Source organism: Pelophylax lessonae, assembly GCF_965119305.1.
Source record: "Pelophylax lessonae genome assembly, chromosome: 7".
Lineage (NCBI taxonomy): Eukaryota > Metazoa > Chordata > Amphibia > Anura > Ranidae > Pelophylax > Pelophylax lessonae.
Genome location: NC_138774.1, coordinates 200,978,911 through 200,997,249, shown reverse-complemented (window position 1 = coordinate 200,997,249; position 18,339 = coordinate 200,978,911). Strand labels below are relative to the sequence as shown.

Below are 18,339 nucleotides of genomic sequence, written 5' to 3'. Positions count from 1 at the left end.
GTGAGAGGGTATCAAGGGAGCAAGTCTGCTGTTGTGATTTAACTCTCCTGAGAGGCAAGACCTGACATTAACTCTTCTCAGTCTTGCTGCTCTTCAAGAATAGTACATTTTCCCCAACGCACAATGGGGCTGATCCACTGTGCTGTAGATCTGAGGGGGAAGCTCTGCTGATTTCTATCATCCAATCATGTGCAAGAAAAAATTCTGTGTTTTATTTTCCTTGTATGCCCCCCTCAGATCTACAGGGACTGCACCCCCAAGTTCCTTCCACTTATACAATGAGTATCACGTGACATTGGTGGTATGACTTTACAAACTCTCCTGTAGTTTGTCCTGTAATCTATGTTCCATTCATGGTTCAGAGTGATTCAGGAACGAGTAGCGGTTTTTAATTATCAATAAGTACCTCTGCAATATCTGTTTGCTGGTGTAAACTATGACCATGCCCTACCGTCTACTGATTTGGCCTTTTCTGTTTGTTTGGACCGAGGCATTGATTGGTTGACTCTAATCAAACAGCCATTTGTGCCTCTGACTCCCACAGAGCTATAGGGAACACATTAAACCAGCTGGTGGGACCCAGAGAACAAATATTTCAGTGTTATACAGGGATTTTTACAATAGGGATATGTTCTTATACCAGCTGACTTAATGTCATTCTGTGACTTGAAATCCACTTTATGGAAGGGGAGATTTGGAGACTATAATTAAGGGAGACCTGAGTGAATTATACTTATGAGAAGGCCTTTTTGTAATCATGGTTCTTTACCCACATAACATTGTGACCTCTTGACCATTTAGAGGCCTGGATGCTTTTGGTCGAGTGTGGGATCTGAGGACCGGTCGCTGCATCATGTTCCTGGAAGGTCATCTAAAAGAGATCTATGGGATCAGCTTCTCCCCTAATGGGTAAATCTCAGGAGAATATATCTTTGGCATGAGTAGTCCGTCCATTACAAGATTCTAAGCTTCAGTTTTTTTGTGTTTTAGGTATCACATAGCAACAGGGAGCGGTGATAACACGTGCAAAGTGTGGGATCTGCGTCAGAGGCGCTGTATCTATACTATCCCTGCTCATCAGAACTTGATCAGTGGAGTGAAGTTCCAGCGTGAGTGCTAACTTTTACTTTCTCTCCAGACATTTATAAGTGATGTCACGGTTTCCTAGTAGGTAGACATTCTGCTTTCTCTGTGATGTCATCTGACTGTAGTGGATAGATGAACTGCATTGTCAGTGATGTCACTGATCTTCAATGAGTGGCTAGCCTGCATTTTTAGTAATGTCACTGGTTTCAAGTGAATGGACAGGCTGCATTCTTAGGGATGCCACCGGTTTCTAATGAAAGAATTGGGTGCATGCTCAATTTTGTCACTTTATTCTCAGTGATGTCCCTAGTCTTCTAGTGAATAGGTAGACTGCATTCTTAGTGATGATACTGGTTTCTAAGTAGTGCATTCTCAGTAATTTCACAAATTTATAGTGAATAGACAGGTAGGGGGGAGAGTTACTAAAACTGATGCGGCTGTGCATGGGAATCAAACCGCTTTTAACTTCAAAAAAAGGGGAGAATAACCGCGCTAACTACGTAATGAGCTGCAGCTTCAGGCAAGACAACACCAAGCAGAAATATGGAGAAAAAAAGCCGCGCTACTTCAACTTGATAAAGAACCTTGAGAGAAAAATTCCACTGATAGCAGAAAAAATAATAAATAATTTAAATCAAAGACAATCAGCTGGATCTACAGCATAGTATTGTAACTCAGCATAAATGTAGTTGATTGAACAAAGACATAAAAATCATGATAGTTCATGTAATATTCCCAAAGTACCAGAGAGCTTTCAAGATGAGTGGAGTGAGGAGAAATCCAGTCAGGCTATTCACCACGGTGCTGCACACAGAGGACATGCATATCTCCTTACCAGATAGCTAAGCCAAACAAGCATAGAGTGATGTTATCCTCACAGAACCGCTCAGAGGGATCGGGACACCATACCTCCAAATACACTCAGTCACATCAGACAATGATAGTAGGATATATCCAAATGTAATGGGTAGGACATACGGGAGAGAGAAACTAGATAGTGTAATACCATCAAGCTTTATTCCACATAATTAAAATCACACTTAGTGTCCAAATGAGAAATCGCAGAAAATATAAGCCGACCGGCTCTCATGTAGCCCGTTCCGCGGGGGCAGCGTATTGACGTCAGCACGCCGTACCCTACGCGCTCGTCTTCACAGACTTCAATGGGGATGGCTTCAGCATGTTCAGTTAAGCTTTGGAATTAGGCCTAGGTTCACACAGAATGCGGGTTTGAAATAGTGCGAGTTCAGCTGAACTCGCACAATTTCAAACTGGCATTGTAGACTGACTTTGGGGGCGATTTGAGAAACCGCCCCTAAAGTCGCCAAAAGTAGTGCAGAAACTATTTTTGGGAATTGGTGCGGCGCCGCAAAGTCTGTGTCGTACTGATTCGGCGGTGCCGTTGCCAGCAATTGGCTCCGATTTGGCGTGTCAAATCGCATGTCAAATTGGCCCGACGTGAATGGGGGGCTAAAACCTGGAAGCTGATTGGTTACTATGCAAAGCTGCACCAGATTCTGAGTACTCAAATTTTAGTAAATAACCCCTGTAATGTCTTGTTAATGTCCCTAGTGAAGGAATAGCCTGCATTCTCTGTGATGTCTTTATTGAAAGAATAAGCTGCACTCTTGAAGTCCCCAGTCTCTAGTGAACACCGGGTGCATGCTCTTTGTATGTTGGGAGGTCTTAGAAAATACACTCTGTGCTCATTTTGCCTGAGTGTGTTAAATCCACTGTGGTCTTTGACTTGATATTCTGTTGGAGCAAGTATGCTTGGTCTGCATGAAAACAGCCCACCACTCTCTCTTCTCTTGCAGCTACGAATGGTCAGTATCTCCTGACAGCAGCCTATGATAACACAGCCAAGGTGTGGACTCACCCTCTCTGGTCTCCATTGAAGACCCTGGCTGGACACGAGGGTAAGGTGATGGGGGTGGACATCTCACATGATGGGGAGCTCATTGCCACCTGCTCCTACGATAGAACTTTTAAGCTGTGGACGGCGGAGTGACATTTATGACAAAAGGACAATTCTCAAGCAGTTTGTACCGGAACATCAAGAAGTGTTCAACCTCTCATTATGGAAAACACCTCAGTACCACCGAGGAGAAACTGTTTAGTTTTCCTTCCTGTTGATTTTATTTTATAAGTTACATTAAAAGAAAATGTTTTTCCTAAAGTCCAGTTACTTTTTTGGTAGTGTTTATCCTACAGATATCTCAACAGCTAGGATTTTTCAAAAACTGGAAGGTCTCATTCAGGTAGGCCGGTAATTGCATCGCACATTGAGATTTGAACTATCATTCTCTATTTTAGGTGGAGCCCCCCGAATACTGTTGGCTCAGCACTGGCGCAAATAGTAGTAAGTTGCAAAATATATAGATCAGGACTTAGAAGTTCACTTGCTGTATTCTTGTTTCTAGTCAGTGACAGTAGTGATTTCGTATGAAAACCAGGATACTAGCCACATCTTAAAAGCCCAGCTTTAGACAAAATGTATGATTTTGGGTAGCGTGGAAAAGGGTTTTATAACCCTTGACAGGTTTTTATTGACATCCCTATCCCTGTTGGGTAGATTTAACTTTACTTGCTGTCATTATGACCAAACTGAGATAACTCTTCTAAATATTCCTAGCGGGACTACAGACCACAATGAAAACTTAGACATGTCAACTCTTACCCACAAGAAAAGTTTTGATACTGTCTGTGTCCAATTAGAGAGAATTTAGTTATTTCCTGCCTCAGTGACCACAAAAAGTGAGAGAAAATCTCCCCAATGGTTATGGAAAAGCAATTCATCAATGTAAAGATGACCTGATGGATCTAACCCTTACCTATCCTGTTTTTTTGGTGGGGGGTGCAGTTTGGCTTTAAAGCGTTTGTTACCCAAACACTTCATATTCCTGATATGTGCCTGCTGTACCATGTACTTGTATGAGAAAGTATCCTGTTCTCTTTGTATTGCTTATTTTATGTGAAATCCTTGGTGTTCCTGCCAGGCCCCTTGCTTTCCTATTAAAAAAAATTGACCAGAGCCAGGAGATCACACCACTGTCAGATCTCTAGCTATGCTGGCAACTGTGTACTCTCCTCCAATGATCAGACTTGTCATGACACACCCCCTTTGCACAGCCATTCACTGGAAAGCTCAGTGTGCTGCTGCTTCTCCCCCCCCCCCCCCCCCCAGCTCTTATGCAGCTGAGCACAGAGATGGAATGTGATTATTTATTAAATCAATAAATAAAGGAAAAATGGTAGTTATAATGTATTTTTATATCTATACAAAAATATTTTGCCTTTCATTTCTATTTGAAATGGAATGGGATATTTTACAAGGTGATCATTTTAAGAAAAGTCAGCAATGACACCATAGAGAACAGACCCATTCACTTCACATGTGATGAGCTTTCTGAAATTTGGCTGCAGTGGATCACACAGAACTCAGATTAAGTTGGCTGGGTGGACTTTCTGTCTTTAGCATAGTTGTTGCCTGGAATTATTGTTCTAGGCCTCTTTGGTGAGAGAGAGATTAGAAAGGAGACTCTTAAGTAAGCCTTTCACATATTTGTGAGGTTAGAAAATCTAGGTTTGCTAGTATAGAAAAGATGTCTTACAAATTGAATTAATATCCAAAGATATTGTGAAAATTTGACAAATTAACCCCCCCCCCCCCCCCCCCCAAAATAACATACCTTGTACAACATTTGACTTCAAGTGGTGGTACCGGAGTGATTCCAGCAGCTGCAGGCATCACCCCGGTACAATTTTTTAGAGCCAACGGTCGGCTTGCTTGTAACAACAACCAGAGCGGCTAAGCAGCTCGGTTGTTATTACAAGCAGGGGGAGGAGACGTACCCTCCCACCGCCTTCCTTGTCTCGCCCGGGCTCTCCTCCCGTCCCACCGGAAGACCCGAGCTGCCAATTGGCTGGATACCAAAGGAAAGCTGGGATCGGCTTTGATCGGGTCTCAGATATGGTAACCCGGAAGCGATGACATCACTTCCAGTTTACTGAAGTCTTAAAGGCGCCAATTTTTGAAAATCGAAAGTATTCAAAATCCCCAATCTTGGCGTTTTGAATGCTTTCCATAAAGAGTACCTGTCACATGCCTATTGCTGTCACATAGATGTCACAAGAAAGACATCAATGCAGGAAGGGGTTCTTTGCTGTAAGAGTGGTTAAGTTGTGGAATATACCACATGAGGTAGTTATTGCAAAAACAATATATATATATATATATATATATTTTTTTTTTTTTAAAAGACTGGATGCTTCTCTTACAAAGAATCCAGTTATTACTAAAGGAATATGTAGAACTGTTTGAAACCAGAATAGATTTGACTGCGTTGCTGGATCAGTTAGGAAATTTTGCCCCCTGAGCCAAAATTGACCGTAGGGTTCCAGAAACTTTTGTTGCGAACCAACTTTAATAAGTGTTTTTATTTTTCGGGGAGAAGGCAGATAAAAATGTATTTAAAGCAGAAACATAGAAAAAAATATAAAATTTGCGATCAGGAAGGTTTGTTTATTGCAGAAGAGATATACATAGGGAGGGATTTACTAAACATATTAGCTGTGCATAGTAATCCATCAGCTTCTAGCCTCAGCTTTTTAAGTTAAAGTGACTGTAAAGTCTTGATTTTTTTTTTTCTAGTAAAATAACAAACATGTTCTACTTATCTGCTCTGAGCAGTGGTTTTGCATAGAGTAGCCCCACCCTCCCCTTTGCGGGTCCCCCGCTGGATATCCTGGCCACTTCCTCTTGTTGAGTGCCCCCTCAACAGGCAGCTTGCTATGGGGACAACCGAGCCACGCTGCAGCTCTGTGTCCATTCAGACAATAAGCTGCCATTCAGCCCCGTCCCTCTCCATCCTGATTGGCTAAGTTTGATTGACAGCAGCGGGAACCAATGGCACCACAGCCAGTCAGGAGTGAGAGTCCTGGACAGCTGAGGCACTAATGGACATCACTGGATAGAGATGGGCTCAGGTAAGTATTGGGGAGCTGAGGGGGACGGACTGCTGCACACAGAAGGCTTTTTATCTTAATGCACAGACTAAAAAAATACCTTCTGACTTTACAACCTCTTTAAGCTTTGAAAATGAACGCTAGAAGCTGATTGGTTGCCATGCACAGTTTCTCCAGATTCTGTCTGCTCCAGCACCAAGCTGGCCATACATGTTTAGTATTTTTACATTCTGCCAGCATGCTAAATGAAAAAAAAAGATTCCTCCATCCACACAAGCAAGGTGGATATAGAAATCTTTCTGCTAGAGACTTTGTATTCTGACAGTGGGATTTTCCCCTGTGAAAATAAAATAATCTGCGGCTGATCAACTAAAGTTTTCTAAAGATCGACGTCTGTCGACGAACAGTTACAGACAAACATGGATCAAAATGCTTTCGATCCTTGCTGAACTGGCCAAATTTCAATCCTTTTATGGCCAGTTTTGGAAATTTGCCCTCTTTGTCTCTTCTGCAATAAAGAACTCTTACCTTTCTCCTCGTGAATTGTACACATGCAGCTCACTATACATATCAATATCTCGGGAACTGCCAAGTGTTGAATTAACTTTCCTTCACATGAGCTGTAGTTATGCAATCCTGGCCTGACCAGTCAAGATGGGTGAAGATCCTGAACCCAGAAGATGATGATGATGATAACAAGCTTGTGGAGGCGAGTAGCATTCAGCCAGTGGTGGATTCTGTGTGAGACAAATTACTGATTGGCTGCTCAGGCAGAGGCGTCATGTCTATGTTTCCTTTATATAGAACCCGCAGCCAGGGTCCAGAGGTCTCCAAGAAACAAACAGGCTGGTCAGAGACCAAGATAATCCATTCAAGTTTTTTATAGCTTTTATATTTTTTGTAGACAGCAGCAAGGACTTAAAAGTAAACCTATATTTTATCTGTATATCACATTTACTTTTCACCCCCACTCCTCTGATTCTGGAGCTGGTATGTCCATGTACAGAAGCACTCAGAGATACTCCTCCCCCACAATTGCTAGCCCCAAGCGTTGTCATATGGAGATGACCCTTTTATCCTTGTACAGGTTTCAGTATATGGGACTAGTTGGCAGTTGAAGGTTGTATCCCATTCTGTTTCTTGTCCTGTACATTCTTCAGCTTGTGCAGATGGAAAGTCCACATTGTCAATTCACACAGGCCGCAGCTGGATAGCAGTGGGGATGTGTTGTGACATTAGGATCATTATGCCGCTGATTGGTGTCAGCCTGGTCCCCATAACATCTTACGAGTCCAGAAGATGGAAAATATTAAAAGCAAGCTCACCACCAGCATGGTAATCATGAGGTAAGCGAACATCCGGAACTGAGGATTGTGAAAACACTGCCAGGAAGATTCATCTGAGGGAATGGTGGTTAATGTGGGCTGGAGGTCTGTCTGGTAAGTATCCTCTATGGACCCCGTGTCATGAGCCATGTTGAGGGTATAGACGGAGGGTGGCCGGTGGAAGAAATTTAGCCTTCGGGAGTCTCTAGTGCACAGTCCATTTCTCTCTGGCTCTAGCTTAAGCTGGCCCAGTATGGCAGTGTTGGTGGGTAAGTCTGATACAGTCTGATCTAAATGGAGAGCTGTGGTTTGGCGACACAGCGGGCATTGCAGCCGGTTGTGAATATGAGTGGCAAAGCTCAGACGGGCCAGGCACTCCAAACAAAAGGAGTGGTGACATGTTAAGAGTTTGGGCATCCGGAAGGTGTTATTGTAAGGGTTCCAACAGATGGGGCACTCATAGTCTGGGTCCAACTTTGTGGTGTCTGCCATGGCGATCGCCTTGTTGATCATTTGTTATGCATTCCAGTACAACCAAATTTTCACCTTTTGGAGAAAAAAAGAAAACATCCTTATAATGCAATATGTGAAAATAACCAAAATATGTATACTTTACTACCTCTGACTCCTCGAGGGCATTGCCTTCCACTGCCTTAGTCCTACAAGTGAGGCTAACATCTGCAAACCTGCTTGCCAAGCTCAGTGCTGCAATTGTAAGTCAAGAGGGTGGCAGTTTATTTGGAGAAGATTAATAAATATATCATCGTGCAGTATTAACATTCAAACCCAACAGGCCTGAGAACTGAAAGATAATGGAAATTTAACTCTCTTAAGCCGGCCATAGACTGTTCGAATCTGTTCAGCAGGGACCGGCCGATATTCAAACCATGTATGGGCAGGCTGAATGTACCCGAGTTGATCAATCAACTTGGTAACAACCAGCCTGTCAGGTTTTACATGTAGATACGGCTATTATAGACAGCAATAATCACTGGGTTCTCCTGGTGGGAACGGCTCTGCAGGAGGGATTCCCCCATCAACACTGACTGTGTTAATGGGGGAATCGCTCCATCTATGAAATTTATTATATTGATGGTAACCTCATTCTTACAAAACTTTACTGGCTTTCTCATTTTGGAAAATTTCAAAATCCCAACTCTATACAGTATAAAGTAGACTCTCACTGTATTTTTGGAGGATTACTTTAAGGGTGATAAGGTGGGTTTGTAAACTGCTGCGCTTTTCTTTTTTTTTTACCTTACCTGCTAGGCAAAGGCATAATGTGCTAGTATGCATCGCATACTAGCACATTGTGTGAAACTTACCTGAAAATGAAGCCTTCCAGCGATGCAATGTCATCGCTGGAGACAGCGTCCATCTATACCCAGTCTTCCCTCCGGGTTCAATGCTCCGGCTCTGTGACTGGCCGGAGCTGCAATGACGTCACTCCCGCACGTTTATGCAGGAGCCATCGGTCACAGCACACTGCTCTGAAGAAACGGCACGGGCAGCCGTTCCTTTAAAGCGCAATCGTCAGTGACGTAACTGGCTGCTCGGACAGTAAATATCTCCTAAACAGTGCATGTTTAGGAGAGATTTACACTACCTATAAGTAAGCCTCAATATAGGCTTACCTAAAGGTAAAACTTAAAGCCTATGATTAGATAGTCATAGTAGAAGTAGTGATGAGCTTTTTCTCCGTCACTCTGCTCTCTCCTCCTCCTACATGCTCCTTGTCAGTACATTAACAGATTTGTTCCTTCTTCCTTTCACATTCTACTGTACAGGGATCACAAAAGGCTGAAACCAATTCAAATGCAGGTACTTACACTGCCTGCTTTAAAAAATACATTTAAGGATGTATCAAATGATACAGAGCTGCATTACTTTGTGTATTCTATATCTGCCTAGAGTTAAGCTTCAGCTGGAGTATGCGCCAGATATGCTGCCAGAAAAATGCCCCTAATCTTATGTATATGCATGTTTGCAGGTGTATGGCATTTCTAAGCATAACTCATATTGGCTAAAATATTAATTGTTTATAGCCCCTAGAATAAATTTACACTCATACACACGGGTTTAGACTCCTGTATGTGCGTACATGTGTAAATTATGCTAAAATGCCTCTCCAAACGTAGCTTTGGGGAATTTTTATATGCTCCTGAATGCTGCATGCATGTACATGGCCACAATAAAAAAAAGTGGCATTTTTTCTTCCCATGTTCATGAGCCCTTAACCACTTTAGTACCACAATGTAGCCGAAAGACGGCTACAGCGTGGCTCTCCTGTTCTGGGAGGGTGTCCATGGACATCCTCCCAGAATCCTGCCCCTGCGCACCCACAATGGGCGTGCTCTGTGACCGATGTGTCCAATTACAGCTGATCATATGTAAACAGACTTGCCGGGGTTATCGGCAGTCCTTTCCTTATGCGCTTTGTTTGTGAGGAAAGGAGAGCCGATAATCAGCAAGGCTCTTTACACTGACAATCAGTGCCCCCTCAGTGCACATAAGTGAAGAAAAATTATTTGCAAAATTTCATAATAGAAACTTTTTTTTTTTTTTTTCAAAATTGTCATTTGTTTAGCAAAAAAAAAAAAACCCAGTGGTGATTAAATACCATAAAAAAAGTAAAAATGTCATATAGGTACAGTGTTGCATGACCACGCAATTTTCATTCAAAGTGCAACAGCACTGAAAGCTAAAAATTTACCTGGGCAAGAAGGGGGTGAAAGTGCCCGGTATTGAAGTGGGTAATCTAATGGAGACTGTAATGTGAATGGCCAGTTAATAGGTGGTGGCAAAACAGTTAAGATATAGGCAACCAAGCACTGGTAAACTTCAAGACAAAAATACAGAGACTGTCATTGTTATCTCTTTTTTTTTTTAAGGGCACTTTTAAGGTGTAAAATGCAGGGCTTTTTTTTACCCCTTAAAGGATAGGTGCAGGTACTCCCCCCTGTTCCAAGTCATCCTTTGTCTCCACCTCCGAGCAATGTCCTTTGGTTCCTCACCTTACCAACGCCCAGTACTGCCCCTTTTGCTAAGAAATGTGTATTGAATGGGTTAATAACAAAGTAGTAAATTAGATCTCCTACAGCAAGCAACAATAGACCACTTGCAACAAAATTCCCCCCTCCACCCCAGCACCAATAGATCTCCCAGAAGCCAGCACCACTAGACCCTCCAGCACACCTTGCCATTACATACGTTCAGTGCTGGAGGTGCCAGAACGGTGTTCGCCCACGTTCCCGCTGCTAAAAAAAAAAAGGCCCGGTAAAATGTATTCGCTCCACAGTGAAAGGGTTAAAAGTGTAAGCTCCTAGGCCTTCATCCTGGTGCTATCTTAGTAAATCATTGGCCCTGGGACCAGCGTGCAGACAACGAAGTCTCCAACTCCCAATCTGTGGGTTGCATCAGAAAGTGCCAAAGTGAATATAATTGCCTGCCCTGGTAAACAATATATTCTAACTGGTTGTGTTTGTTGTGCTGAACTCTGTGGCCACTCTTTGAGAATGACTCCTAGAGTTCCTAAACTTTTCCCTGTTGTAAAACACACAAACTGTGTCCACAGAACTTTGCCCTCTTCGACTTCCTGCTCCCATTCTGCAGCCATCTGTTCAGGAAGTACCCTGCCATGTTATCTCCTCCACATTATGTACAGCTTTTCTTTTGATTCGGCAATTATCATTCATAAATACTGAAGGGAGAGTGAACTGCAGTTGCCATTTGAAATTTAAAGTGAGCCTTCCGTTAGATGTACCAGGCATCCTTTTTTATATATACATACCCAGTGAAGTGACTGGCCTCAAGTGTTACAAAGAGATAATGCAAATCCTACATAAGTTGTACCTGTTTATCTGCAGTCTTCTCTACATCTGTTCAAAGTCCAGAATATATAAAGCATGTCTAAGTTGTCAGAAAAAAAGTGGCAGAGAGCTAAAGTTACATTCTGCAAAGCTCAGTGAGCAGAGCTCTGAGAGCTGCTTGGATGGAAGGGATCCGCCCTCCTCCTCAAGGGGGAGAGTGATTGGCGCAAAGGCAAAAAGTTCAGAGTTCAATAGATGAAATCAAAGTTCCACACACTAGGGCAAGCTGTTCCAAGAGTTGTAGCACTCTAAAGCAGCCTGTCTCAACCTTTTCAACACAGAGGAACCCTTGAAATAAATTTCTGGTCTCGGGGAACCCCAGCTTAAAATTTTAAATCTACAACTCATGACACATTAGTGTGACAGTCAGTGGGAAGAATTCTCCTTACTCTTATCATCATTGGGAAGAATTACCCCCCTTACAGACAGCTAAAAGGAACAATGGTGTCAGTGGAAACTTATCTGAGAGGCAGAAATTGCCTATTTCTCAAGGAACCCCTAGCAACCTCAGGAGGAACCCTGGTTGAGAAACCTTGGTCTAAAGGATGAGGAAGGAAACAAAAAGGGAAAGCGCCACTAAACGTAGCAAAACTTCATAAATTTATTGAGCCTCCCATCTGGGCTACTCACACGGTAATGATAAATACAGGCTCATCTGTAAATGCAGGCCTGGGGTGCCATGTCGATAGTCCGCCCGTAGCGTTGGAAGGAAGAGAGGAACACCTCTGGGATTCCGAGAGCTCCCAACATGGCACCCCGGACCAGCATTTACAGATGAGCCTGTTTTTATCATTGTTGTGTGAGTAGCCCAGATTGTCAGGAAAACTTGTCAGACGTGATTCATGCAGATAGCAGAGGAATGAGGTAGCAGACAGAAATGACAGTGCTCCCAATTGAGACAAGTACACATTATTGAGGGATATGCTTTGTTCATATTTTGTTTGAGGTTTACAACCAACTTAAGCATTAGTTCCCTCAAAAGTGATATTTTAGTTCAAAGTGGAGCTGGGTGGACCAAATCAGCCCCCAATGTTTTTTTTTGGCTTGGATGCTCCAACAGTGTCCTCTCCCTGCCATAATTCAATTCCCTTTTTTACTGTCAATCCAAGGGAGTTTTCGGTGTTCCTGACCACCTTTGTAAATTCCAGCCCCTCCGGTTACATTCACCAGAACATAAAATAAACATTCCGCTTCCTCACTGCCTGCTTAATCCCATTTCTACCACACCACCAGTTGCCGCATGCCCCATATACCTAAATGAGTCTCTTTCAGCAGTGGTACCACACACCAAATGCAGCATGCTGTTTGTAATTTTTGGCGTGGATGCAAAGCATCGCAGCCTTGGCATATGTACAACCCTGAGCAAGCCAGTCTTTAGGTGGGCAGTTGCTTTTACCACCCCCCTGGCCACCAATCTGAACAAACCCTAACACCCGAGTTCACACAGGCCTGAAAAAATGGTCAATCTGGCAGGAGCCGGCTGACTTTCGGCCCATGTGTACAGAAGCCCGTCTCATGAACGGCTTGTGTCGAATTTGCATGCTGGAAAACCCTCATTCGATCAACTCTGGCTGCCAATGGCTGCGAGCGCTGTCCGGTGTGTTCCAGCGGGGGGCTGTCCCCCAGTAGGAACAAAATAGCACAGCAGGGGATATTGCTGTACTAACATCACTTGTGTCAGTACAGTTTTTTTCATTCATCCTGCTGGGTTGAACGAATAAGAACTTACTGTGTACCAGGCTTAAGAAACATGAAGTTGTACTCTCTCACCTGTCTGGCAGAGTGGAGTTTCTCAGAAGAAAGGACTCAGAGATGGCCTTTGTCTAATCATAGACATCTCGGCTGACTGCTCGGTTCCTCTTCAAGGCAGTCGCTGCGTGACTAGGTAATTGTCAATCCGGATCTGAGCCCCAGGCACCAGGATGTAACTGCAAATACCAGCAATGGAAGTATGAGCTTGGAACAAATGTGCCCCCTTGCCTGGGGCTTCTATGTTTTACTTTAAAGGAGAAACCTCAGAAAACAAGGATTGCTAAGACTTTTCAGGTGCTACCAATGATATACAGATATCATAACAGCTTGATTAAAACGTTCTTTTAAAGTATTTTTTTTTCTAATAGACACACAAAAAGGAGGGGGCGGTACAATTCCGCAAACCAGATAGAAGATAGAATGATCTTTGCACTTCAATATCAGTTCAGTTGATCGGGGGTCTCCAAACTGTGGCCCAGCCTTTATGCGACCCTTGGGGCACTATTCCTCCCACTGACACCCACAATGGGGCACTATTCCTCCAACCGACACCAACAATGGGCCACTATTCCTCCCACCGACACCAACAATGGGCCACTATTCCTCCCACCGACACCCACAATGGGCCACTATTCCTCCCACCGACACCCACAATGGGCCACTATTCCTCCCACCGACACCCACAATGGGGCACTATTCCTCCCACCGACACCAACAATGGGCCACTATTCCTCCCACCGACACCAACAATGGGCCACTATTCCTCCCACCGACACCAACAATGGGCCACTATTCCTCCCACCGATACCCACAATGGGCCACTATTCCTCCCACCGACACCCACAATGGGCCACTATTCCTCCCACCGACACCCACAATGGGCCACTATTCCTCCCACCGACACCCACAATGGGGCACTATTCCTCCCACCAACACCCACAATGGGGCACTATTCCTCCCACCGACACCAACAATGGGGCACTATTCCTCCCCCTGACACCAACAAGGGGCACTATTCCTCCCTCCGACACCAACAATGGGGCACTATTCCTCCCTCCGACACCAACAATGGGACACTATTCCTCCCACCGACACCAACAATGGGGCACTATTCCTCCCTCCGACACCAACAATGGGGCACTATTCCTCCCACCGACACCAACAATGGGGCACTATTACTCCCTCCGACACCAACAATGGGGCACTATTCCTCCCTCCGACACCAACAATGGGGCACTATTCCTCCCTCCGACACCAACAATGGGGCACTATTCCTCCCTCCGACACCAACAATGGGGCACTATTCCTCCCACTGACACCAACAAGGGGCACTATTCCTCCCACCGACACTAACAACGGGGCACTATTCCTCCCACCGACACTAACAACGGGGCACTATTCCTCCCACCGACACCAACAATGGGGCACTATTCCTCCCACCGACACCAACAATGGGGCACTATTACTCCCTCCGACACCAACAATGGGGCACTATTCCTCCCTCCGACACCAACAATGGGGCACTATTCCTCCCTCCGACACCAACAATGGGGCACTATTCCTCCCTCCGACACCAACAATGGGGCACTATTCCTCCCTCCGACACCAACAATGGGGCACTATTCCTCCCACCGACACCAACAATGGGGCACTATTTCTTTCACTGATATGAGGCAATATTCCTCCCACTGACACCAACAATGGGGGCACTATTTCTTCCACTGATACTGATGATGGAGCACTACTTCCCTTCCTACTGACAACAATCCCTGAGGCCACGTCTATGCTCACTGATGCTGGACCCAGGACATTTTCTACCCTCACTTGCCACAATCTCGTCCCCTATAGTCTGAAGGACAGTAGACTGGCCATTTGAAAAGTTTGTAGACCTTGCTATAGATCATTCTGTCTTAGACTATATGGACCTTGCTGAATGTTAGGGTATTGAGGGTACTTCCATGTGAAAGTATTTGTTCTAATAAGCAACTATATTGCCTTATATTGTTTCTCAAATCATATGGCCCTTTCTATCTCATCATGTGTTTTTATTCGACTTAAATAATAAAAATAATATTTTATTCAAGATATTGTCTATATATCAATTGGCAGCATCTGAAAAGTTCCAGCCATTTTTCTTGTATGAAATTTCTCAAGTTAAAGTGGTATTAATCCCCCCCACCCCCCCAAAAAAAATAAAAAAATAATAATTATATTAATATATTATATAGCAGGCTATTAATCCTTAAAGTAGTTCTAAAGGTGCAAAACCTTCTGTGCTGCACCCCAGCCCCCCCTTTTTCTTACCTGAGCCCAATCTGATCCAGCGATGTGCTGTGGGGGCAGTGCGTTTTGAAAAGTCCTGCATGCGGCATCTTTTGGCACAGTTTTGAAAACCGTACCAAAAACGCAGCTTCCCAATAAAATAAATGGAAATCGCAGTAAAAACGCACCCGTGATTTGCATTTTTGAGCCACATGTCAATTTTTCACGGGTGCAGGCTGGCCAGAAACACAAGAGAAACTCATCTGAAACACAGCAAAATCAAAGTAAAAACGCATATGCATTTATACCACGATTTTGCTACAAAAGGGCCTTATGCGGTGCAAATTTTTTTATACATTGCAATGCAAATTCTGTTTAGCATGTGCGGTTTCCATGCAAATTTAGCGAGGAAAGTGGTCACATCTCTAATTTTTTTTTCTAAAAAGTCTAGGCAAAAAAAAAAAAAAATAATTTGCAGTGATGTGAGCACTGGAATGCGATTTCAATCCATTTCCATAGAAGTCTATGGAGCTAAAATTCACACTACACCGCACTAAACTCGCACAGGACCCTTTTTTTGAACTGGATCAAATTCGTACCGCATATATGTGAACAGCCTTCATTGGAAATAATGCTTTTTTGCAGAATATGCAAATCTATGCTTTTCAGATCGCATCTGATCTGTAAAGAATTCTCATACGTGTTCAGCTTTGAGAATAAAACCTAGAAGCTGATTGGTTTCTATGCAGAGCTGCACCGGGTTCAGTAAATCAGCCCCAGTGTGTGTGAACTGCTATCGGTGGTGGCTGTCAAGTTTGTACTCTCTGTACAGATCCATGGCTTGTACCACCTCTGATCACCGCTCATCTGAGCCAACCGCTCTGACCGGCCCTGGACACAACCAGTGTTAGTAAAGGGTCGGTGTTTCTGCAATATTCTAACCACAGCTAATTGGCCAGTTTGTATGCGGCACTAGCATACAGTGTTGCATTTAGCTGCCTCTGAATGCAGCAAACTATCTGCAGCCATGTGATTGTGCCCTAAATCCTTCCTTTAACATAAAAAAACAATATGAATGCACCTGGCAGATCCATTTCCATATTACTGGCTGCCACCACATGTGATTTGCAAATGGAACACTGCTACATAAGATCCAATTTCAAATTCAAATAATGCATTTTAAATTCTTCAGAAATAAGCCCAAAAAAAAGGGTACAAAAAAAAAAGGTAAGAAACCCCCCCCCCCCCAAAAAAAAAAACCCCAAAAAATAAGCAACGACTCTGAACATGATTCCATTGAATGGAGGGTGGGCGGACATGAACTGAAAGCAGCCCAGGGCCCAATATACAATCAATCCATCTTTGGGTAAAACTTACCAGGTGCTGATAAATGCCATGCATGGCGCCCCCTGCCAATCACAGCAACATGCTCACCTATTTCATGATGGCATATTGACCTGCAATAAGTATAAAATACATAAATACATAAATACCTGCAATAGGGCAGCTAGGAGTTCATCCGGGAGTCATCATACCCGGCAGAGTGGCAGCTGCAGCAGAAAGGTGTTTGTCTTGTACACTGAACAGGTAAGAGCAGCAGGTGAGGAGGGGGTTAGAAATGGGAGGGTGGAGCCAAGCGTCTGCCAGTTAAATCCTGTGGGATTCCGTCCTCTTCTCTTTATCCTGCAGAAAAGCTGAAAGTGTTCTACTCTTCCAACTGGCAGCAATAGGTTGGGCTTAGCAATATGCAACCTGTACAATGATGCAGCGTACCACACTGTATCAGACACAGATTAATTGTAATCTTGCCACATAGGCTAGAATCTGCCAACCTGGTCTTATATCATTATAATGGTGTAGTTTTAAGGCCCGTACACACAGTAAAAATTTGTCCGATGAACGATCTGCCGATTTTCGGATCATTAGTATGGTGCTTTCGACAAAAACCGAATGTGCAGGCCATAAAATTTTTATCGTACGTGAACACAACATCCGATTTTCGTTTAACCACTTAAGCCCCGGAGGATTTGGCTGCTAAAAGACCAGGGGGTATTTTGCGATTCGGCACTGCTTGACTTTAACGGACGATTGCGCGGTCGTGCGACGCTGTACCTAAACTAATTTGACGTCCTTTTTTTCCCACAAACAGAGCTTTCTTTTGGTGGTATTTGATCACCTGTGCGATTTTTTGATCACGCGCTATAAACAAAAAAAGAGCGTAAATTTTGCAAAAATAACAATATTTTTCAAAATTTTTTTATATGAAATTCCCCCCAAAAAAAAAGTAAAAATCAAAATTTTTTAACATTTTTGGCCAATTTGTTTTATGCTACATATGTTTGGTAAAAAAAATCGCAAAAAGCGTATTTTGATTGGTTTGCGCAAAAGTTATCGCGTTTACTAACAAAGGGAAAGATTTTTGTCATTTTTGTTGGTTTTTTTTTAACGCGTAATGGCGGCGATCTGCGATTTTTTTTTTGCGGTACTGCGACATTGGGGCAGACAGATCGGACCTTTGACTGACATTTTTGACACTTTTGGGGTTATCAGTGACATTTCTACAGTAATCAGTGCTATATATATGCACTGTTACTGTAAAATTACACTGGCAGTGAAGGGGTTAACTTTATTTGAGAGGGAGGGGCTGTGTGTGTCCCTAGATTCTAACTGTGATTGGCTGTGGCTTGAGCTGTAGGAACACTGATCAACGGTCCTACATAGTAGAACCGTATGATCCGTGTTTCTACACAGGGGAGAATGACAGGCAGCTTGTTTACACAAGCTGCCTGCCTTTCTCCCTCTCCCCCGACGATCGCAGAGTGACCAGCGGACATCAGGTCCGCCGGTCACACGCGCGGAGGGGTCCGTGACCGCGCGGGAGCGCGGCGCGCGCTCGTCCCTCAGAGCCTCACAGGCTAGTGACGTACCCCTACGTCACTCTGCCTGTGAGGGGCTGACCGCTGCAGTATATCTACTTGTGGCGGTCGGCAAGCGGTTAATCAATACAGTTTTCATCCAAAAAAAATTGTAAGAGCAAGAATACAGACTACGCATGCTTGAAAACAAAAAAATACATG

The 18,339-nt window shown here is 43.8% G+C and overlaps 3 protein-coding genes across 5 annotated transcripts in view; 1 reads left to right on the top strand and 2 right to left on the bottom strand.

Moving 5' to 3' along the window:
• PRPF4 (pre-mRNA splicing tri-snRNP complex factor PRPF4) overlaps positions 1–3,265 on the top strand; it is a 31,989-nt gene extending 28,724 nt beyond the window's left edge. Inside the window, exons 11-13 of the mRNA XM_082264701.1 lie at positions 802–909; positions 991–1,109; positions 2,904–3,265. Of these exons, the coding sequence (XP_082120827.1) occupies positions 802–909; positions 991–1,109; positions 2,904–3,097 (421 nt within the window). The 3' untranslated portion in view covers positions 3,098–3,265. The remainder of the gene's footprint in view (positions 1–801; positions 910–990; positions 1,110–2,903) is intronic.
• Positions 1–18,339, bottom strand: part of CDC26 (cell division cycle 26) — a 109,037-nt gene that overhangs the window by 63,354 nt on the left and 27,344 nt on the right. The window lies entirely within an intron of this gene.
• On the bottom strand, positions 7,007–16,812 carry LOC309560387 (E3 ubiquitin-protein ligase RNF183-like). 3 transcript variants are annotated; one of them, XM_082264021.1, is made up of 3 exons: positions 16,756–16,812; positions 13,019–13,176; positions 7,007–7,925 (listed from the first exon to the last, which is right to left on the bottom strand). In XM_082264021.1, the coding sequence occupies exon 3, from the start codon at positions 7,890–7,892 to the stop codon at positions 7,317–7,319; it is 576 nt and encodes a 191-aa protein (XP_082120147.1). In that variant the 5' UTR covers positions 7,893–7,925; positions 13,019–13,176; positions 16,756–16,812; the 3' UTR covers positions 7,007–7,316. The 3 variants fall into 3 exon arrangements, with proteins under 3 accessions (XP_082120147.1, XP_082120148.1, XP_082120149.1); XM_082264022.1 differs by having other exon boundaries at positions 16,640–16,780; XM_082264023.1 differs by lacking the exon at positions 13,019–13,176.

Excerpts from the sequence above, each read along its gene's own strand:
- LOC309560387 (XM_082264021.1), bottom strand. The coding sequence starts at position 7,892 with ATGATCAACAAGGCGATCGCCATGGCAGACACCACAAAGTTGGACCCA.